The 24,844-nt window shown below is 35.5% G+C and overlaps 1 protein-coding gene across 5 annotated transcripts in view; it reads right to left on the bottom strand.

Moving 5' to 3' along the window:
* Positions 1-22,452, bottom strand: part of LOC306861473 (carbohydrate sulfotransferase 11) — a 49,193-nt gene extending 26,741 nt beyond the window's left edge. For 2 of the 5 annotated variants that reach the window (XR_013783473.1, XM_079403729.1), the window contains exon 1: positions 22,212-22,431. Coding sequence is in view for 3 of the 5 variants with exons in the window: in XM_079403729.1 (XP_079259855.1) it covers positions 22,212-22,329 (118 nt within the window). In the remaining 2 variants the exon portion in view is untranslated. Of the gene's footprint in view, positions 1-22,211 lie in introns of all 5 variants that reach the window. The other 3 variants (XR_013783474.1, XM_079403730.1, XM_079403731.1) reach the window with 3 other exon arrangements.
* Positions 22,453-24,844: the final 2,392 nt, after the last annotated feature.

Below are 24,844 nucleotides of genomic sequence, written 5' to 3'. Positions count from 1 at the left end.
GATGACAAGGCTCCATTTGGACGAATACAGGCCATCAGATCCTCACCGATGCACACTAAAACAGACAGATTTTTTATTTTGAACCATCAGCAAGAAAATACTAGGGCTCTCGAATGATTCTAAAAGAAATGTGATTAACATGATATGCTGAATAATTAATAAAAGTCTATCTATCTATCTATCTATCTATCTATCTATCTATCTATTTATATTTATATTTCCATCTTCCATGGAATGTTTTGTTTTGAACATGTAATTCCATGGTTTTCTTTGAAGTATCTTGGAATACCATCTAAATACCAAAGAAACATGGTTTTACCATCTGATAATATCCCTGTACGACGGTACAGTGCTTTTTTTGTAAGAGACCTGTTTATTTATATGTCTCTTGGGGATTGAGACAAGGTTTCAACCTCATTATGGTTTCAATGAGCTTTCTACTAATTCTTCAATATTTACAATGTATTCGGGTGACTTCATTAAACAACGGCTGATAAGAATTGATTGCGTGAGTGTGTGTGTGTTTATGTGGACTGAGAGGAAGTGTGTGTTTGTTTCCCACCAGACACAGACATCTGGACAGATTGTCCACTTTCTCTGATTAACTTTGCTGGCATTTTCTCATTTCTCTTTTTACTTAAGCATTTAATCCTCTAATTTTAATTTTTTCATTTATCGAATAACAATTAATATAATGGCAAAAAAAAAAGACAGCAGAAAATGAAGAATATCTTATAGCAGGAAGTTTAGCAATGAATTTTCTGTTTTATATTTTCTTGATCTGACTGAACAGCTTAAAACGCATTACTCAAGTAGGCAGAAGTGTGTGTGGGAACTTAAAACAAGATATTCTGACTCACTGCACCCAAACAACCACAGGATGATCTTTCCCATTCACCTATGACCTAATGAATGAGCTCATGTGTGTATGTGTGTGTTCTGTGTTAAGCTCTTTTGTCAGATAGGTTTAACACTGTTGTAGCTGCCGAATCCTCTTTTATAGATATAAAAGAGAGTGATAACAATTACTGGAAAAAGGATATGTGTGTGTATTGAGTAAAACAGGTCTGAAGACCTTGATTACTTTGGTTCATGTGTATTTAATTAGGGTTGGATGTAAACTCTGCAGGACAGTGGCCCTTCAGGAACAGGTTTTGTGTAAAATCTGTTCTTAAAGGGACAAATGTTCTTTTTTTCATGAACTATCACTTCAAAGTCTGTGTTTAAACTCAAAGTGTTTCCTTCAACTCACATGACCGATTCTGTCCGAAACCACAAAATAAAAGTGTGTCTTCACCATTAAGTCTGACTTAGTCAGACAAGTCAAGATGTGTTTTTCATGTTCTCCTACTACATTTAATCAGAGGGGTGTGCGAGTCGCTGTGTGGGTGAGTGCAGTAAAAGTGGTCATCTCTTTGTCTGGTCCCAGGACTGTAGGTCAACAACGTTGAATCAGAGCAAAATAGCAGGGAAATTGGAGTCTAATAGCCCATGTTTGTTTTTTCTGTCATGCTGGGGACTTTCCATTGACTTCTGTTGTTATTACACTGAGCTAATGATGTTTTTATCCTCCAAACCCTCACAGAAAACATCCATTAAGGCATTATTTAGTCTGCTTATTTCCTCACAGGGAATGTTTGCTTCTCCCCAGTGTAGGTGATTACCAGTTTTACTGTCCTTGAGGGGACATTCGCTGCCACAATTAAGGCAAAAACCAACCCTGAGTCGTGAATATGACTCCTAACTGCATTATACTTCACTGGACCTCTACTGTGTGTGTGTGTGTGTGTGTGTTTTGAGTTGTTTGTGGGGCTTTTTGTGAGTGTGTCAGCATCCTGGCGGCGTGACGCCGACACAGCACTCTAATTGCATACTGAATATGGGCACACACACACACAGCTGTATCAGAAAGGGCTCAACTCTTTCTTGAGACTATCGGGACGAATCTGCATCCTTCTATTTCCTGTTCTGTCCCTCTTCAACTTTGTATCACTGTCCTTGGGCACAATGAATGTACACACGCTCTCTCTTTGTGCGACCCAGGCTGTCATTATTCATCCGTCTCGTTCTTCCCTTGGCATCTCCATCCGTCCATATTGTCCCTCAGATCACATTACATCTGAAACTAACCGACAAACGCGTCACCTTGAAGACAGACAAAGAAAAAAGGCTTCACATCCCCCAAATTCACAAACACCCAGATGCGTATGTCAACGAAAGCGCTTTCTGATTCATATATTTGCTGCAAATATTATCCTTGGCTTTTTGATCTGCATTGCAGGTGGTCACAGGATTATCTGCATCTGTTCTGCAACTCTGGCCAAAAAAACTGCCTTAAAAAAACACAAAACACATAGATTTTCAAATCAAAAACACATGTCATACTGCAGTCTTAAACTAGGCCCAAACTCAATGTCAGGGTGCTGTCATGTTCAAAGGTGACCTGGAATCATACACACTCACACACAAGATGGCAAAGATAGTAAGAAGTAGACTATAATGAGACAAATTGATGTCTAATGGCTGTGTTTGGCTGTCTGACACCATCTGAGCTGATTCAGCATCAGCTATTAACACAATCATACTGATTGCTTATACTGTACATGCACTTTCTTTAAATACGACAAAAGTTTTATTTTTTACACATTTGTGTTGTAATTTTGTTTATAGATTTTTTTAGATGTCAGAAATAAAAATAAACATAACATACAAAATTAAATACTTTTAATTTAAAAGTACTTAGTACGTCCTAAATAAATTATTACTAAATAAATGTAGTAAATGTAGTAATCAATTTTTTTCCTTTTATTATTTATTTATTGCTATACCTTTGGTGACAGAGCTGAATGGTTAAACAAAAAAAAAGGTAAAACTTTCCATATATATATATATATATATATATATATATATATATATATATAATTTTGTTCTTTTTAGTAATGTCTTTTTTTTTTTTTTTTTACTGTCTAGGCCCAGTGCATAACCACATAGGCTACGTTTGCAACTCTGTTACCCATTCTGATTTTGTTCATCATTTTATTTTTTATTTCAGGTTATGCTAATTTAATGAAAACAATGAAATGACTCAAATAAAGTTTGTACCCTCTATTCAGACATCAAATTTTTCATAACAGCATTGAAAAAGCTGCAAAGCTCTCATACAACAAATAGATACTAAAACTGAAAAATATCTGATCAAATATTTATGAGGTGGACAAACAACATTTTCTGAAAGTTAAAGCTGTAGTGTATAATTTTTTCCTGTTTAAAAATAATTCCAAATATTAAAATAAAATAATTATACATTCATTGGTGATGCCAGTGGCACAGAAATGACACACTTCACTTCTTTCAATGACCAAAGAAAGAAAAAAAAATTTTTAAGCTTTATTCTGTACCCCATTTGTGGAAAGTGCCATACATAGTAATTGAAAATGGAAAACCCCTCCTCTCAACCACACAAAAGTCGAGATGCTGGTGGACTAATGCATAGAGTTGTTGTGTTTTTGTCTTCGGACCCCCTGGTGTGTGATAACGCGTCTGCAGGATGGAGAGCCATCTGCCACTCAAGAGCTCCATCCATCAAAACAAAACACAACAGACAGTCAAACAATACAGTGCGTTCCCTTACAGTCACAGACCACACACACAGATAATGGAGACGTAGAGAGAGGTTTCCAAACACATACTGAGAAAAATGATCTTTTATAAAACAAGCATAGGTGACCTTTTTGACCTCTCACCTCTCAAAACCGATATGGCATCTCACATATAAAGTCTTTCATTCTTAGACTTTGATTGTACAATGCCCACGAGAGTCTCGTATAGATCCTGAGGTTAAATATGATTGTACTTTCTGACATCATTGATTATGCAATAAAGCTTAAAACCATCGGCGGGTTATCAGGAGCATTTCCAGGCCAACATTAAGCACTGCTCTGTGTGCCCATTCTGGGTAATTAGCTAGCCTCGAAGATGGAAGGAAGTGCTTGTGTCAGCTAAAGAGAAGAGGGACTGCAAAAAAAAAGAAAAGATATAGTTGAAATTCTGCCTGCAGTCATTGTTAATATCCCAAATACAACCGAAGCAGTCCCATAGGAATGTACACATCCTGGTTTGGAGAATAGGAAACAGACACTCGTCTATAGCTCATGCTGTTGTCATTTCAATGAGAGAAACCGTTAGAGCTCAGAAGCTTCATTTCATGTTGCAGTCTGTACAGTGATCAAAGACGTTTGCGTCTCACACATTGGAAGACAAATCTTTCAAGAGTTGGTGCAGATTAGGACAGTAATGAGATGGAATAGATGAAAATGCTGTCATCATATTTAAACATGGTGCCTCAAGATGTGAAAACTATGGTAGAGGAGAAGATTTTCGGTGACTTAAAAGTGTGCATGATTGAAGAGTCTTTGATAATCATTAAACTCGATCTCATAATGATAAAACTCTATTATTTACTTAAATATAACAGAAAATGTACTCAGTAGTGACAGGAACCTAACACAATTTATTCTTACATTTATTTACATTTATTCATTTAGCTGACGCTTTTATCCAAAGCGACTTACAATTGCTATATATGTCAGAGGTCGCACGCCTCTGGAGCAACTAGGGGTTAAGTGTCTTGCTCAGGGACACATTGGTGTCTCACAGTGTATTCGAACCCGGGTCTCTCACACCAAAGGCATGTGTCTTATCCACTGCACCATCACCACCCATTCTTTCAAAAACGCTGATTCATTCTGAAACTTACACTAGAGGTTCTTTGCAAGAGAATCACTGAATCAATTGCTTCAGATTCATTCAAGAACTAAAAAAGGGACTGTCTTTTTGAGTTAATCATTGAATCATTTGCTCAAGTGTTTCGTTCATAAACAAAATAAAAGACTCAAGTGAATCATTGTATCATTTGCTCAACAGAGTAGTTCACAAAAACATATTCATTCAGAAACTAATCAAAAGACTCTTTATAAGGAAATCATTGAATCATTTGTCAACAGATTCATTCAAAAATTTTGATTCGTTCAGAAACTGAAGAAGTGACTGTCTTTATGAGTGAATCATGAGATTATTCACTCAACGATTAGTTTAAAAAAAACAAGTATTCGTTCCGACATGAAATACAACCTACTGTGTTTTACCCATAGATGCAGTGAATCAGATGTTTGGGAACAACAGCACTCTTCCTAAATAAATAGTTATAAATATTGCTTAATACAAACTATTCTTTGAAAAATGCTGATTCATTCAGAAACTAAACAAGATACTCTTTACAAGTGAATCATTTGCTCAACAGATTAGCTGTGACACTCTAAATGTGACACTCTTTATAAGCGAATCACTAAATCATTTATTCAAGAGATTCATTCAAAAATTATGATTCCTTCAAAAACTAAATGAGTGACTGCCTTAATGAGTGAATCATTGAATAATTCACGCAACTGATTCATTTAAAAATGCTGATTCATCCAGAAACTAAATGAGTGACTGTTTTTATGAGTGAATCATTGAATAATTCATGCAACTGATTCATTTAAAAATGCTGATTCATCCAGAAACTAAATGAGTGACTGTCTTTGAGTGAATCATTGAATAATTCATGCAACTGATTCATTTAAAAATGCTGATTCATCCAGAAACTAAATGAGGGACTGTCTTTATGGGTGAATCATTGAATAATTCACGCAACTGATTCATTTAGAAATGATGATTCCTTCAAAAACTAAATGAGTGACTGTCTTTATGAGTGAATCATTGAATAATTCACGCAACTGATTCATTTAAAATGCTGATTCATCCAGAAACTAAATGAGTGACTGTCTTTATGAGTGAATCATTGAATAATTCATGCAACTGATTCATTTAAAAATGCTGATTCATCCAGAAACTAAATGAGTGACTGTTTTTATGAGTGAATCATTGAATAATTCACGCAACTGATTCATTTAGAAATGATGATTCCTTCAAAAACTAAATGAGTGACTGTCTTTATGAGTGAATCATTGAATAATTCACGCAACTGATTCATTTAGAAATGATGATTCCTTCAAAAACTAAATGAGTGACTGTCTTTATGAGTGAATCATTGAATAATTCACACAACTGATTCATTTAAAAATGCTGATTCAACCAGAAACTAAATGAGTGACTGTCTTTATGAGTGTTTCAGACATGAAACATTACCTTTTGTGTTGTGTTGTAAAAAAAAGATGCAGCAAATCTGGTATTTGTAAATAAATATTGTTATGAATATTGTTTAATTTTAATGTTAATTAATATTAATATATATTGTCTCATGGAAAGAAGAAAATGTGTAAATGAAGAGTAATTGATACTGAAGAAGTAAATGACTTCTTTTATGGTACATAAAAAATGTCCAAAAAGTCGTTTTTGTAAGTTTGACAAACCCTGGGATCCTTCAGGTTCATCGTATGGAAAAGGGTGCTTTCTTATTCTTCCAAACTCATCTCCTTTAGTTTTCCAGAGAAAAAAGAAAGTCGGTTTGGGTAAATGATGGCAGAGCTGTTATTTTTGAGAAAACTATTCCCTTTATGAACTTTGTTATTGCATTCTCTCTTTCTTTTTCTGATGCAACTTCTCCTCTCTGTAACTACTTCTGATTTCAGGTCATTGCGGACAGTTTTGTTGGGAAACAGCATCTAACCACATCTGACAACACCACCGGGTGACATCAAGCTGCAAACCTGGCAGATGGCAGACGTTTGTTTATACCGGGAACCCTGGGAACTAAAATGATGGATACTTAAGCTCTTTGAAGCAAAAATGAGGTATCTGATAAACTCTCTAAAGTGTTTATGCGCCATAAGTTTTAGAGAGCGCAGTGCATGAATGTGACCCTTTAATCAATATGCCTCTCTCCAAACATATCTGTCTCTCACCAGATTTGCTTGCCTACCATGTATACCGCCCATCTCAGTGGCTTTTTCAGATTAAAAATTAGACAGAAATGCAATAAATCACTTTAAATGGGTGTTCAGAAAATAACTTCAAAATGTAAATAAATCTCTCAAAACTAGACTCAGGAATTAAAATAAAAGCATCTAACTGAGCTGTATAATGCTGTGACGTGTTAGAACTACATCATGGTCCCCATAGGCATTAAAAAGGTTCTTGGGGGGTTAAAAAAGCATTTAGCTTCCATTTAAGGATGTTATCGCATTAAAAAGATCTGTATTTTGTCTCTTTCCAGCATGATGGATTGTATTTCAGTGCGCATAGATGGCTACTGATGTTGTATTTTAATTACACTGTAAAGAATTCTTTATGTAGCTTAAAAAATTAATATGGAAACATCAAAATTAACTTATGGTCGCCAGGAACAGGGTTGGGCACCACTGGCCTACTACATGAATGTTTTTAACAAAATGAAAGTTTACATGAAAATACACAAAATATGTTTTGTACTGGGACTTTACAAGATGTCTAAAAAAATGTAAATTAGCTAATTAAAAATGTATTAAATACACCAAACCCAAATCCTACACTATAGGCCAGGGGTGCTCAACGCTGTTCCTGGCGATCGACTGTCCGGCAAAGTTCAGCTCCAACTCTAATCAAACTCACCTGAAGAAACTAATTAAGGTCTTCAGGATCACGTGAAAATTAAAGGCAGGTGTGTTTGATTAGAGTTGGAGATAAACTTTGCAGGACAGTCGATCGCCAGGAACAGGGTTGGGCACCCCTGCTGTAGATGGATGAATAACTTGCCTTTAAAAATTATATATATATATATATATATATATATATATATATATATATATATAGTAGCATTTTTAAAAGACAATGTAATTTTTAGGTGGATTTTATTTTTTTTTAGATTTATTTTCTAGTAACAACGTTTTTGCTTTATTTAATATATAAAATTATTACAGTGTTATTAGGGTTTCCTTACAAAGGAAACATTGTTTTTTTTCTTTGTGAATTATTAATTCATGCATCAGAGAGTTAGTGGTCAGGTCAAGTAGAAATAGCTCCTTAAATTAAATATAAAATCAGATTTTTTTTATTTACTACTTCATGATTCTGGACTTATGAAATTATTATTTATATATGCTACCCCCCCCCCCCCCCCAAAAAAAAAAATGTTGTCTAAAAAAACTCATTAAACAATTAATAAATAAAATTACATAATAATAAAATATAATTTAATAATTGTCTGAAACAACTCTCCTTTGAAACCACAATGCTGATGTCACTTACAGTAGACATGCATGGTGTAACGGGGCGAACGAGACGTGAGATGTACGGATCCATGTGCAAGCTTTTATTAATAAACATAGTCAAAAAACAGGCAGGGTCAAACAACGGCAAACAGGTATGGTACAGGCAAGACACAGAGCAATCCTAGGGCTAGCGAGAGTCGACGATCGGCGAACAATATCCAACAGGCAGAGAGATAATCCAGGTAAATGAGCAGTAGTCCAAGAGAGGTCCAAACGGCAAGGCAAAGGGTAAATCCAGGAAACACGGGCAAGAATCAAAACACTAGAAAAACACAAGGCAAGGCAAGACTAAGACAACAAAGAGGGTTCTGTATCTCAGCTAAAACTAGGAGAGTTATAAATGCAGAACAATACTGGAACTAAACAGAAAAACAGAATGGCTCGGTAAGGCAGCTAACACTAGGGGAGTGCTATACGCAGAACAATACTCGGCAGTCAGGGAGAGAAAGTCCAAGGCTTATAAAGAGTGTGAGATAGTGTGTGATCATTTTCAGGATGATGGGAAATGCAGTCCAGTGTGATGTGTGGTTTGAGAGTCAATATGATGGTGAGGCGACCTCTTTTGGCAGTCAGACGGAAGGCCACGAACCAGATTTGTGACACATGGGCTATTAAATAATGTTAACCATTAGGCAAATAGCTACTTAGGCATTGTTTTTTCAAGTATGTAATGCTCACGTCAAGTCCCATCTCACATTTCTTTCTCATTCCACTCATAAATATGTCACTTTATTGAAGTAAAATGGGTTGCATTAAGATAAACAACTGCACATTTTGAGTTTTGGCATACTGTACCTGGTAGCTAATGCCTAATTCATATTCATCTGAGTTTGACAGAACTGGATCATTGTAAATGATTAATAAAAGTCCTTATAGACTGAAACGATAAATAAATTCAGGCAGGAACACCTATATTTCCATATACTGTAGCATATATTGCAATTCTCTCTGTGAAGCAAGCCAGGCTTTATTTATAGCTGCTAGGTCATAGTTTCTCCTCTCTCAAACACGCTTCCACCACAAACCTCTAATTTTGCATGGCACACCCTTATAGAAGGAGAAGGAGAAGAAGCTGCAGGACAGAAACACAACAAATAGCAACAGATGAAATTGAAACCCACTTGTCCGAGTCCGAAGCTAAACCCCGTGTTAACTGAGACTGCGTCTTCAGAGCAGCAGAAGCTCTATAATCAGGAGGAACCAGCGTAGGTCTAATGTATGGTTAGATATGGAGAAGCAAACAGCCATCAGCCAGATGCTCAGAAGACAAATGACACGAAAACACTTCAGCCACGGCATGACTTCAATCATCACCTCTGGGCTGTTTGAAATGTCTCGCTCCATTGCAGAGTGTCAAAACACGACTCAATGTATATCATAGCCATAATACACACTGTGTCCACCGCACTGTAATGAAAGGATATGGCATGAACACACTCGTGTGCAATCTGTACACATTTACAGTGCTTGCGAGACCTCTTTTTATTATACTTTTCTGCAGTCAGATCACTTATAGTCATCATTTGCAACCTATTTTATTTGTGTAACACTGTAAACCCACCCCTAAACGGCATTGTTGTCTGCTATTCATGTGGGTCAAATGTTGTCTTCCTGTCTAAGTGGCCGGTCTCATGACATTAGTCAAGGTCTAACTACGCTGATTTGACCCGAGGAACCTCATGAATGTTTTAGACTGAGAGTGGCATGAGGAAAAGATGGCGAGATACAACAACCCTAAATAATGTGCTCACTGATCCTACCCCAGAGACTCACAACGGTGATCCATGCAGTCCATTACTACAGGAGCGTACCATTACTGCTCCGCATGGGTGGTCAGACTGATGGGCCTCTCACATTCACGGCCCTTCTGTTTAGAGTGTGGTTTGATTAGATCACCCACTTACACCTCTAATTAGCTTCATTAAATCGGACAATCCCCGAATTACAAGTACGGTTCAAGCATTTTGCAGTCTGAATCTCCTCTCCCTCTTATGCTCTGCTCACCTTGACAGACATAACAGTTTTGTTTCCTTAGTGTTATAAATTTCCAAATTGTTCCAAATATAATAAAAAACTTCAAGAAACAGCTAAAAACTCATCTGTTCCATCTTTACTTGACCCTCTAACTCTAGCACTATCTATTCTAATTGTATTTTATCTGTCTTTTTATTAAAAAATAACAATAATAATAATAATAATTATCTGTACTGCGTTAGGCTAACCAAGACTTGTAATAGCACTTGCACGTTGTTGCTCTTTTGTTGGTTTTGATTGCTTCTTATGTCCTCATTTGTAAGTCGCTTTGGATAAAAGCGTCTGCTAAATGACTAAATAAATAAATAAAAATAAATAATAATAATTACTATATTAAATAAATAATAAATTACTATAGTAATAATAATAATAATAATAATAATTATTATTATTATTATTAAATTCTGTCGATTCTTTTAACCAAGCCAACCTAAATATTAGAGTAAATTAATAATAATAATAATTATTATTATTATTGTTGTTGTTCATTTATAATGAGAAACAAATATTATCAACACTGTAAATTGAAAGTATAAATATTATTATATTTATTATTGTAAATATTATTATATTTATCTGTAAATATTTTAATATTTAAATTTTGTTCATTTTAAAAAATAATAATAATTAAATTCTACCCTGTGCAATATTTGTTTGCAAACATTTGATTATGACCAATCATACATTTCATATCAAGATAAAAGTGACAAAAAGACCATGAAATAATTAATCACAATCATTAGTATTAATAGAATTCATCCTCAGCAGAAATTTCATAAATGTGACAGCCCTACTATATAAATTATATATGGCCATATGCGATTATTTGATATATCTGCGATTGTTATACACTTTGAATTCCAGTCACGTATAGCCTGAAATACCATGTCTGTTCAGTACAGCAGCACATTTTGTGAGCAGTCAAAACAAACTCCATCATAGGAGATGCGTGGCTCCCTTTGACTTAGTTTAACAAATCTTTTAAACAATATTATTCCTAATAATAATAATAATAATAATAATAACCATTATTTATTACTATTGTTATTGTTGTTGTTGTTCACTAATATAATAATAAACCATATTAATAAAATACCTATAAACTGTAATATTCCAGATTCAATTGTTATTATTTATTACCAAGACATTGTTTTTTTGTTAACAACTATTTATTGAGTTTTATTTTGTGGAACAGTAGTACAAAACAAAAATCAGCTGTACAAATTTAAAACCCAACCCATCCCACCCTTTGGTAGACTTAAAATAAATAAATAAAATAACAAATGACAAAATAATTTAGACTATAATATTCCGTATTATTCTTATTGTTATTTACTAAAATACTGATAAACAATATTAATAAAAAATAACAGTTTAATTTACACTATAATGTTCCAAATATAATAATAATTACTATATTAAATACATAATAAATTACTATAGTAAAAATAATAATAATAATTATTATTATTATTATTAAATTCTGTTGATTCTTTTAACCAAGCCAACCTAAAAATTTGAGTAAATTATTAATAATAATAATTATTATTATTATTATTGTTGTTGTTCATTTATAATGAGAAACAAATATTATCAACGCTGTAAATTGAAAGTATAAATATTATTATATTTATTATTGTAAATATTATTATATTTATCTGTAAATATTTTAATATTTAAGTTTTTAGTTAATTTAAAAAAATAATAATAATTAAATTCTACCCTGTGCAATATTTGTTTGCAAACATTTGATTATGACCAATCATACATTTCATATCGAGATAAAAGTGACAAAAAGAATGAAATAATTCATCACAATCATTAGTATTAATAGAATTCATCCTCAGCAGAAATTTCAAAATTTGTGACAGCCCTACTATACAGTATATGGCAAATCTCAGCAAATAAAAGGGGCCACAAAACGGAATAGTACTCATCTGTAAGACTTCATGAAAGAAATGCAAGCATAATATTTGAGACAATTTTAAACACATAGATCTTGCACAATGGCTGCTTTTATGAAGAACAATCAGCTTTATGTGTGTGAACGAGCATTTAGTATGAAGCAGTGAACTGCTGTGTGATGCTGTCTGTGCGAGCTGTGTTTCGTACTGTTTTGGCTCTTTGTTTAGTGTTACTATTTGGAGCATGCTCAGAAAATCAGGCCCGTAAATCACCCACTACCTCTTACCAAAAGGCCCCCATAAGGGCCACTGTGACTGTTGCCATGGTAACATATACAGGGAAGTGCACTGATGGGATGTCTTCATGCCACGGCCAAGGGGTGATTTTTAAAAGAGAATTTTAAAAAATGTGAAATAAGCAAACAACAACAACATTGAGACTTCTTAATAATCAGACTTTGTCCAAAGACTTTGTCCAGCCTTTGCAATTAGGCTTGGAATGAGACTCTATAGAGCACTACTATTCACACAAACACTTTCACATGATTTCCAGGCAATACGATCAGTTCTCTACATAACATCCACGTTCCTGCTAAAGTTGCTCTTCCTTAAAACAAAATGGTATGGTTTTAAAGTAGTTGAAATGCACACACACATACACATACCACAAAATTACAGACTGGAAAAGAACTATGCTAGATCTTAAAATAGCCGGGGGGGGGGGGGGGGGGGGGTGACAGTGGGTGACAGTTCAAATTATGAAGAACACAAATGCTTGCACTTTGAGAGACAAGGCCATTGTAACACACCTTGATTCAGCAGTAATTGTAATATACACTTCAGGGTCATGCCTTATAGTCACTTTACAATACAGCACGTTAGCAGGACCTTCACATTACAGGAGTCTGAAGATTGAAAGTCTGTATATTAAAGCCCATTCACACTGTAACTATAACAATAACAGTTACACTTTATTTTAAGGTCCAATTCTCACTATTAACAAACCATTAACTATGACTTTTGCCTCAATAAACTTCTAATTTGCTGCTTAATAATAGTCAGTAAGGTATTTGTTAAATTATATTTTGAAGTGAAGTGAAGTGAAGTGACATACTGCCAAGTATGGTGACCCATACTCGGAATTCGTGCTCTGCATTTAACCCATCCAAGTGCACACACACAGCAGTGAACACACACACACCGTGAACACACACCCGGAGCAGTGGGCAGCCAGTGCTGCGGCGCCCGGGGAGCAGTTGGGGGTTCGGTGCCTTGCTCAAGGGCACCTCAGTCGTGGTATTGAGGGTGGAGAGAGCGCTGTACATTCACTCCCCCCACCTACAATCCCTGCCGGCCCGAGACTCGAACCCGCAACCTTTGGATTACGAGTCCGACTCTCTAACCATTAGGCCACGACTTCCCCACTTTTTTTTTTTTTTTTTTTTTTTTTTAAGTAGTGAAGAAGGGTAGGATTAGGGATGTAGAATATGTGCTTTCTAAGTACGAATGAACACCCAATATGCTAGTAATATGCATGCTAATAAGCAACTAGTTAGTAGTGAGAATAGGTCCCTAAACTAAAGTGTTACCACAATAACTTTATTTGCGTCCACATCAACGCATGATAACACTGTATTTATTATAAACAATGATACAGTTATGTTGTCTGTCACTTTAAATGCTTGAGCTCTTTAAAGTTGTGTAGTTTCTGATTGGAATTTTTTTTTTTTGAAAGTTACTGAAATTATATTGTTCCCTCATAATGAATATTAAAACTTCATAGTTATAGCTATATCATTATAGTTATTGTTCTTGTTGTGAACGGCCCTTTAGTGTTGTTGAAGATTTTTCATTGAGTCTTTCTGCAGGTTACATCATTTTACCAGTAGGTGGCAACAAATGACTGTCTTTATTAGAGAGTCACAGAAGCAGTCATTGATTTAATCAATTTGTTCAATCATGCAGATTCATTCAGGAATTAAATGGGTTACTAACCTTATGAGTGAGTCATTGAATCATTCATTCAACCTATTCGTTTAACAGCACTGCTCCATTAACGAATGAAGCAAGTGACTGTTTTTATGAATGAGTCGTTGAACCATTCACTTGACTGTTTTGTTCAAAAACAACAAATCACTCAGGTTTCAAAAAGAAATGCTATTGCTGTGTTCTTAGTTCTCTTTATTTGAAATATATTAGAGCAACAACAGACAAAGTAACTGGCAAAACTGTGTCTAAAATGTAATTTACTCAATAGGGCTTTTCACACTTGAATTTGTTAACCCTGGGTCATCCTAAACCCCGGATAAATGGAATTCCGGGTTATCTGTAATCACGTTTCACACGGCTCATACTATACCTGGGGTTAATTGTTAATCCTGGGTATTCATTAACAGTCGTTTCACGCTGTACATTCCTAAACCCCGGGTTAATGTTCTTATTTGCATATTTGCAGTGTCACCGTCACTGATTGAACGAACAGCAGGCAACCTGTTTACACTGCTTTTTCTGTGTCTTTCCAGTTATTAAAAAAAAGTCACCGCGTAGATCTTTAGCCATTTTAAGCCTCACGAGATGCACAAAGGCAAGAAAGCAAAGACTAAAATACAAAACAAAGAAAACATTTAATATTAATATTAAAGTTAATATTTCTTGGAATTTCTTTTAAGTGAATAATACCGTCTCCTCATCACTCCAGTTCACACGCTTTCGTTTTCTTACTTTTTTCTTACGTTTTCACACGATTTCTTACTTTTCTCTCACCGGCTGCTGTTTACACGACACGTGTTATTGACGTGACACGAGCCTCGCTGCTCAATTTCTGATTGGCTGTCTGTTGCCAAGCATTGCTAACACCGCTTTCAAATTACAGGTGTGAAAAGTTTCCATACCCAGGGTTAAAAGCGGTGCTTAGAACGACAATAACTCGGGGTTAAGCGCCGTGTGAGAAGCCCTACTATGACTTCTTTGTTTATTGGCGTGTAAGAGCAATCTTGTTACTTCAAAAGGCTCTTTGTTTTTCCAAGAAGCTCTCAGCAACGACCCAAGCTGTTGTTGCTAGTTATAACGTTATGTTTTCAAACATTTTTGACATATTTTCTCATAATCTAGTTTAATATGCGCTTGTTTGAGTATCTCAACTAACTATAGAGATACAATACCATTGGCTCAACCAATGGTATTGGTTTAGATTATCAGTTTGTCCAGCCAATGGCAGATGAGGGCAGTGATCAGGGGAAACCCATTTGAAAACAGTCATTATTTTTGTTTAGTGGTACAGAAATGACATTTAAAATGGAAAAAGTGATTAAAATGGTGGTAAAATATACACATTTACTTATATTGTAACCTAAAATCTTGATGTTAAACAAAAAATAAATGGCTGCATGTTTATACACCTATTTTATAGGATTTTAGCTCAACCCATGCAGTCTATGTATGCATTACACAAGTTCCCTCCATTTCTATGTTTCACCTCAAATCTGCACTCATATCGAGTGTCATGTGTCTGTTCATGCCTGATGCAATTGCTCAGTGCCTCAATTCCTGTCATTGAGGAAGGGATTAAATGAATAAACTTTTTATTAAAAGCCGTGGATTCTCACTGTATCCACCCATCATCTTATTATTCAAGGGACTAAGCCCTCATGTCCACATGCTTACAAACACCTACAAAAAAATAGCATCCACACCGCTAACACACACACGTGTGAACACCTGTTTACACTCTCACACCCCATCCCCCCAAAACACACATCATACATGCCACTGTTTCCATGGTGATCGCTTACACCCCGAGGAAATGTGGAATTTCTTCGTCGTCGCATATCTTCTCACTCGAGTTGGCTCTTTTCTTTGTCTCTTTCTAATGGCGTCTTTCGTCCTTTCTCTTTACTTTGGCCTGTTGCACTGATAAATATGTTTTAATCAATGGACAGGATGAGCTATTAAGTACTGCTGGAACAAATAAACATCATATACACATATATAATGTGTGTGTTTAAGACAAATGTGCTTGTTCAGCACTAGTGGATAGTGATAGATAACTCGTCTATGGCCATATTTTAAATACTCAATATTCAGGAAAAGTCTGTACAAATATTCACCCCTCCTGAAAGCATACACACACAAGAACACACACAGGCAAACCGTTTCCCTTATTAAAAACATAATTCACTTTAGCACTTTTCAAGAATGTAATTAATTGCTCGGCCTGAATGTGAAAAACTCAGAATTGTATCTAAAGTTGTGGATTTCACAAAGAAATGTGCAAGTCGTATTTCAGAATCAATAATACTAAATAATAAAACAAGAAATACTAAAAAATAAGTTATATTTTGCATTGTGACATTATTTTCATGACAATTAAGACCCCCAAAATTCTTTACTATTTAAATATTTTTGAATATTATATTATATTATATTATATTATATTGATGTGAGTTGGCTTTTTTTCTTATCACTACTGTGTTACTTCTGTTTGTTTCCTTTGATCTTGCCATGAAAATAGCCATAGATGTTGGTATGGAAATAAAAATAAACAAATAATAATAATAATCATCATCATCATCGTTATCATATTATTATTATTAATATTATTGTTGTTGTTGTTGCAATTTAAATTGTTTATAATATTCTATATTTTGTATTTAATATTTATTGTATATAATATTCTCTAATAAATAGAGCATATTAAATTAATAAAGTAATCATTATTATAATTTAATATGTGATTGTTTTGTTAATAATTTGCATAACATTAATGGAAAGTGGGGGAAAGTGCTTCATTGTCAAGAAAAAAAGAAAAAAAATCCTACAAATAGGCTTAATTTTCTTTCCTTTTAATATTTTGCATTATTTCTTGGTAAAATATGACCCAGACATGTTAAAAAGTTTTGTGAAATTCACCCAAAGAACAAAAAATATTCTATTATATTATAGTATATTATACACTTTTCCATTTAAATAGTTTACAATATTCTGTAATAATACTTATTTAGTATGGAATATCAATGAGACGTTCCAATCATGACGTAAAACTGTAGTTCAGCTGACTTTGTCTTTTGCATGAGTGTATTCTCATCCCTTTATTGGGTTCATAGTTCATTCTGTCACAGACCAAAAATGTGACCTCTCCGTCGTCTTGGTAATGAGCTTAAACAATAGCCGTCAGGTTAGCTGTAGTTAGGTCCCTCTTCTCCTATTCTATTCTCCCATTAACAGTCTAGAGCTCAAGTCTTACGGCAAGATCAATGCTTATCGATACTCTCGTCAGCAAAACACTCAATTCAGCACGTGCTGACACTCCATGCTGAGCATAATGACTGCAGCTAGTAAGCTGACAAAGGCCCTAATGAGACACACACACACACACACACATGCACACACACACATACACACACACACACACACACAAACATATCCACACTATTATGCCCATAAGAAAGAAAAAAAACACAAAAGAGATCTCATCTGATTCTCCTAGAAGTCTCCTGCTGAATTTTCATCTGAACAAAAGACTTTAAATGTTAAAAATATCAGCGCACACAGTCATTTTATACCTCTATACTTACGCTGTATGTCAACAATTGTCTAATTTTATTCCTCCTAAGGACTTTTAGGAACAATATCAAAACCAAGTCACTTATATAAAGCGTATCTGAGAACTTTATCTCTCCTAAGCTATAAAAGTACAACCTCCGAGCACTTCTCCTGGGATCTGCACACACCATGACCTCCCGAAACTGTAATTATCAAATTCAAAAAAGGAGCAACACATAATCACGCAAAACAAACTCACTTTACCAAAATATTTAAAGCACCGGCTCCTAAAAAAGCTAAGTTATTATGGGATTTAGGATATAATCAGCCATACACAGAGATCTCTTCATTCTTCCAGATGCGGGTGGCAGGCATCCAGATGTTGGATTTGGTAAATGACACTTTTGCCATTTTCCATCGTTAAGACGCGGCTCCTCCCATGACAACGTGCCCCAGACGGCGCAAACTGGGCTTAATGTGCCTAATGGGTTGACTCATAAACCACAAACATGTGCAAACCTTTTATCTCACACATATGGCAGTGCTGGGAATTATTTTAACAATTAACCATCGGAGAGACAGAAAGGGCAAGAGAGAGGGAGACAGATGGGCAGAAAGCATGTGCCCGTCTGTCTGCAGGTGTGGCTTTTGACATCAACTGAAATGAAAGAACAAGGAAGCCTTTTAGATATGCTGGGGTTTCCTACAGTTGACATTTTCCAGAGATACGTTACAAGCTTATCGGGATACGCTGCATGTTTTGGGGGCAGGTATGATAGCAGCAGCTGTTTGTATGCCACCCAAAAACATGAATCAGGGAGTGTGAGCCACAAATTCAATCCGTTTCAGCAGATGGATATCAACCAAATTGGTCTGGTGGGCTCCAACAACACAAGCTCTGGCTCGAACACAAAGGCATGGTGCAATAATGACAGAGAAGTGCAGCGAGGAGAACTTGGATCAGAGTCATTAATCAAAAAAAGGCAAAAGGAAATCGATCTATATATAATCTATATATATCTATATATATATATATAAAACAAAATTTGTATTTTAATATTAATATACTTTTTTATATTATTACAGAATTTGATATTGTAATGCATATATGCTATTATAATATATGTGCTTTTATTTATATTATATATTTGCTATTATAATAATATATATTATTAAATAATATATGTTACAAATATTATCAATAAAAATAATAAATAAATAAATATTATGACAGCATATCACACACATCTCTCTTAGCTTGATAATCGATAATTATGTATTCTGAAATGTTAATACTCCAGCTGCACCAGTGTCCACATCTCTCTGAGACCAGCTTGAGCATGTGGGTGTGTGCAAACTGATGGCAAGAGCTTGAAAAACAACAGGCCAACCAAAATCACACAAAGAGGATATCCTGCATATGCACGCTCAAAAAAAGGCACACAGAAAAAAATCAAAACAACAATGAGCTCAGAACTGGCAGGCAAACACTTGCGTATGTCATTTGTTTTCACGTTGGTGTGACCTTTATCATTCATAAACATCAAATGCCAGTCCTCCTGCCGTGCGTCAGGGAAAGTCAGTCACACAAATACAGAAAGCCGGCGTTATCTAAGCTCTCAGGAAGAACCGGGATTCTTTGGTCTGCTGGTCTGGGTCCTTGTCCCGGCCCTGAGTAACCAACCCTTAAGGAGTGTTGAGCTCCCTGCAGACATTCCTTATCTCTTCTCTCCCAAGACAATTCATTTTAGTTCCTTCCCAGCCCATATTTTCCTTCCTATCTGCACAGTCCTGCACAGAGGAAAACTCAGAAGTTGCTCTTATCAAGAGTTCTCAGTTATTCTTCATTTCATTACTTTTTCTCAGTTATTTCTTCTAGAATCCCTCAGGAGATATAAAAAAAGAGACAATTGAGCTATAAAAAGTGTATAGCATAGCTCAGATAACTTATAGAGAAATGTGATGAGAAATCTCTGGCTTTTGATTTTGTATATTGACATATCAGAACGCAGACCTTTATTTTTAGAATCTGAGATATTAAAGAAATATTTCAGGTTCAGATGCTGATTACCACAGAAGAAAAGAGGATTCAAAATGAAAGGTGAAGCTTATCATATTATAATATCACTTTAGATTATTTTTTTCAGCTGAAACATTTGTATTATTTGATCTATAGAGCTGTTTATATTATTATTTTTATAGTCATTTTGAAACAACATTCACATTATTCACAATAAAATCATGTTAGCGTGAATATTTTATTAGGTCTCATGACTGTTGAAAGAGAAAGTATTTAGTTGTTCACAAATTGTAACCAATCACCGCAACCCAGATTTTGGCATTTGCTTCTCTTTCTCTGATCATCATAAACACACTGAAGCATTACGTCAGCCCGTCATTCAGCTGCTCAGGTCCACTTGAGGCGCTTGCAGTGTGTGTGTGTATGTGTGTGTGTGTGTGTGTGTGTCTCGTGCTGTGCCAGTGTGTTCTCGGGGTATGTTTGTAGGCTAGAGTGCATAATCAGGTCACACACGGGGGGAGAAAAGAGCAAGGGCATGTGGCCATAGACACACACACACACACAGAAGAGGAAACTGAAACACCTGTCAATTCAAAGCAGAGCATAAGGGAGACTGTTGTATTAGACATTGTTCATAAGCATGTGGGATGCACAGATGCGTTTAGAAACAGCTGCTCGTACCACCATGCAAAAAATGCCCGTACATCCCAACAGACCATGGGATGCCGTTGCACCCCAGTGACGCTTTGAAAAAACGTTGAATTGAAGAAATAGAGCACCCAAATATTAAAATTTGCTCACAATTTACATGAGTATAGGTAAATGTAGGTGAGTTTGTTTCTCCATTGGAACAGATTTGGAGATTTGCTTTAGCATTTGCTCACCACTAGATTCTCTGCAGTGAATGGGTGCCATCAGAATAAGAGTCCAAACAGCTGATAAAGACATCATAATAATCCAAAAGTAATTCACACGACTCCAGTCCATCAATTAAAGTCTTGTGAAGCAAAACGCTGCGTGTTTATAAGAAACAAATCCATCATTATGGTGCTTTAACCTTAAACCATTGGTTCTTGCAAAAATACCAGTCTATAATGCATAATTATATGTTATGCATAATGCATAACATATAATGCATGGATGTTTTCACTTGTAAACGGTGCCTGATCTGTGCATATTTCTCTCCTGATTAATATACACTAATATTTCACAAGCAATATTATGGATAGAAAACTCATATTTTAATCAGAAGCAATGGTTTGAAGTTTAAAATGTATTAATGATGCGATTTCTTGTGTATTATTGAGATGTTTTATCAGCCGTTTGGACTCTCATTCTGACGGCACCCATTCACTGCAAAGGGTCCACTGGTGTGCAAGTGATACAATGCTAAATATTTCCAAATCTATGATGAAGAAATAAACTCTTTCTTGATCTGAGGGTGAGCAAGCTTTCTGCAAATTTTTATTTTTGAGTGAACTAGTCCTTGAAATCAATAAAACACAAGAGGCTGTGTGTCACAGTGTGCAGTTTGATCTTCTCTGAAATATCCAGTGGAGACGACGTCTGGATGAGTGTGCATGAACTCATCAGTTTCTCTGTCTTGTTTCAGCATCCCCTCTGTGTAAGACGATGATAACATTCCAGTGGACGGCTGAGAACCTTCACATGCCGGTGACGCTGATGACTCACCATTTCCAGAGACATTCTACCATGCCGGTGACCACAGCAGTTACTCTCTACTGCACTACTACACTGGTTTCATTGTCCTTATCTGGATCTTCCATCCAGCACATGGGAATCCCCCAAAAAACAGATGACATGCTACATGCTCTGGTCAAGATGAACCAAATCAGCCAGATCCATCAATACCATTTCCAGATGTGATCTATGCACATTGTATGTGGAGTTCCAGTGGATTTAGACATGGATGGATAGAACTTTTAAATTGTAGCTACTTTGAAAAAGTCTAAAGTAGATAGATAGATAGATAGATAGATAGATAGATAGATAGATAGATAGATAGATAGATAGATAGATAGATAGATAGATAGATAGATAGATAGATAGATAGATAGATAGATAGATAGATAGATAGATAGATGCATGTTTGTAGGCTACAACGTGTTTGATTCAGTAGCCTACAGTCAGTGACTGTACCGGCCACCGGGGACAATGACCGTCCCTCCACAACACTAAACAACGGACCCGGTCTCCCCGTTGTATTTTATAGCCCACAAGTAAAAGATTAAAAATACATAAGACTGGACGTCATTATTGATAGTCTACAGACAGCTGGAGCTTTGATGTGAGTCAGTACATCATTCACTCTCGCTTCAAACAGCTCATTGATTATAAATGACATTCTTCCACACTAAATCACCATGCCACAGGCTACAAAAGGGAATAAAACAGCATCTCAAAACGATTAAAAGCCTTTAAGATGAAACCATCACGAAGTCCTACCTGGTTGGAACATACTTTGGAAATAGAAGATGACCAGAATAAAAGATCCTAAACAAGTGGCCAGCACCATCCGGCAGATCCTACTCATCCTCATGAGGTCCAGTAATGTCTGTTTCATGGCTGGGCACGGAGAGACGGAGGGACGGAGCCCCGTACAGCGGGTCTGTGTTTGATGCTGATGCCGCCTGCGTCCGTGTCTCAAAGATCTCAGCGCAGCTCCCTGAGTGCACTACCTTCCTCCGCACACTAGACTACAGCGACGAAACTCCGCCCCTCTCGCCGCGCGCCCACGCTGTAAGAATGCTTTCATCTCTATATTATAACAGCATCTTTGTTTCCAATCGACTTGTCCCAATACTTTATTGTCCCAATACCTTACTAATATTATTATTAATACTAACCATTTATATATTTTACTTTGTATAAAACAGAAACTAGGCTACATGCATTTATAAACAAAAATAAAATAACATTGTAATAAGAAAAGAAGTAGCTTTCAGTTATTATTTATTGAATAAAATTGCATTTTAGCTTAAATTATTATTATTATTATTACAACTAATTATAAATAAAAAGAATAATTAATAAAATATAAATTAAATTGCAATAAAATGACAAAAAATAAATAAACAGGAAATTACAAAAACCTTTAAGTTAAAGCTAAACAAGTCAAAAGGCATAGTAAATATGTGATTAAATTTATAATTTATCATAAAATAAGTGTTTTGGCTTCTCCTATTGATGTTTGTATGAACTGCTGCTGTACATACTGAATTCATTTTGCTCATATTCAACATGTATTTACAAGAGCAAGTTAATCAGAGCGTGGACTATGGCCTAAAATTCCCAATCTACATAAAGAGACTGTGGTCAGGTTGGTGGGATTTTTTTGAGTATGTGCTGGTAAATAATGCAGAAGCTGGAAAGACCAGAAAAAAAACAAGTAGACCGTTAGATATATGCCACCAGAGGGTTATTAATATAATTTAAAATCAGTTTTATTCCAGAAGAAAATCCATAAAACAACACACTGTGTAGATAAATAAAATTAATGCCTTTAAATACAGAAAATGAACCTGCTATACACCACACCTACAACTTTGGCAAACAGTGTTCAGTTGATGTCCCCCTGTGGTCAAGAGTGCATTTACAACACGAATCCACTCACAATGGCAGAAATGACTTGAGATTCAGAGAGGAAACTAATCAATAGTAAAAACTGAAAGTCTAATAGAATGTTAATTACATATTAAAGAGTATCACAGGCAATTGAAAATTAAGTCTTAATTCATATGGATATAAACTGCCACGACATTTCCTCCTCAATAAGCAGTCGCTAATATAATTATGCATTCACGGTCCACAGCATTCAGTGCTGACTGAAGCAGAAATGTTTAAAATTCATGAGTGATTTTGCATTCTGCTGATTAGAGGCACTTTCTGAGCTGTCCATTCCCAAGAGGAAGCACTCAGGGAATTAGGCCAGAATTACAAGGTCATGGTGTTGATGGCTACTGAGACCCTGTGAGGGGAAGAGAGGAGAGCTTTTACTGTACAGCGAGAAATATAACAGCATCAAAACTATGCTGGGAAACACCTGGCAAATGCAGTTATTTGTGGTCAGCCTGTAAGTGTAGTTTTGTGCCAGTTTAGACTCAAAATATGCTGCCAGGACAGGGGTGAAATACTGTTATATTTTTATTTGACTGTAAGCAATTAGTTAAAGCCATTACACACTAATGAGTAAATAACAGTGCCTTAAGTACTAAAATGCATTAAACAATTCTCTTTTCCCTCCACTCAGGTCAGAAATGAGCATGTCAGGGTTTTGTAATTATATTTTAATATTTCAGAGCTGGCTGCGAATAAACTGCTGCTCTTATAGGAATGGTTTGCTTCTTTGTACAAGCATCTGCTATCACAAGCAGTCAGAAATGAGTCAAAATAATTTGTTCTTTAGGAGTGAACTATGCACGTTTATTTTACTTCAAAAAACTTTCAAAGATAATTAAAGAGACAAAATCATATCATCCACCATCATTCAAAGAGAAGAGCATTTAGTTACTTTTGCACTTCACTGTGCATCACTTTGAGCATATGGCACTTTCAAAGTAATGAAGCATCACCACAGGTGCATTATTCACTCATAAAGAAAAAAAGTAAAAATATCAAATTACACAGAAAAAAGAAAGGTTTCAGAGTTTATGATGATAAACAAAGACTGCATTTGAATTTGAAACCCACCTCATTCAGTTCTTTAGTCAAATTGAGCTCTAGCACCATTCATTTTTACCCGAGACATGAAAACGAGAAGGAAAGGAAGTGTGTATAGGATTTCCACCTATTTCCATAATATTAATTTATATGATAATTACCCATGTATAGGCCTAGGCATGCATAGCCTACGTAATGAGTATGGATCATGTCATCAAACCAAATGAAGGGAACATGATGGAAAAACAACGTTTTAATGATTAAGGTCAATAAACCCGATTTACACTAGATAAAAGGAACATAGAAATATCGTTAAATGTAACCTCTTCTAATATTCACGTTATTATTTCCAGCGCGCCCCCTGGTGACCAACGTGCACGCGTGCATAAAGTGTCTCGCGCAGCTCCATTTCCGGCGTC

The sequence above is a fragment of the Barbus barbus genome (assembly GCF_936440315.1).
Source record: "Barbus barbus genome assembly, chromosome: 42".
Lineage (NCBI taxonomy): Eukaryota > Metazoa > Chordata > Actinopteri > Cypriniformes > Cyprinidae > Barbus > Barbus barbus.
This window is presented reverse-complemented; position numbering and strand designations above follow the sequence as displayed.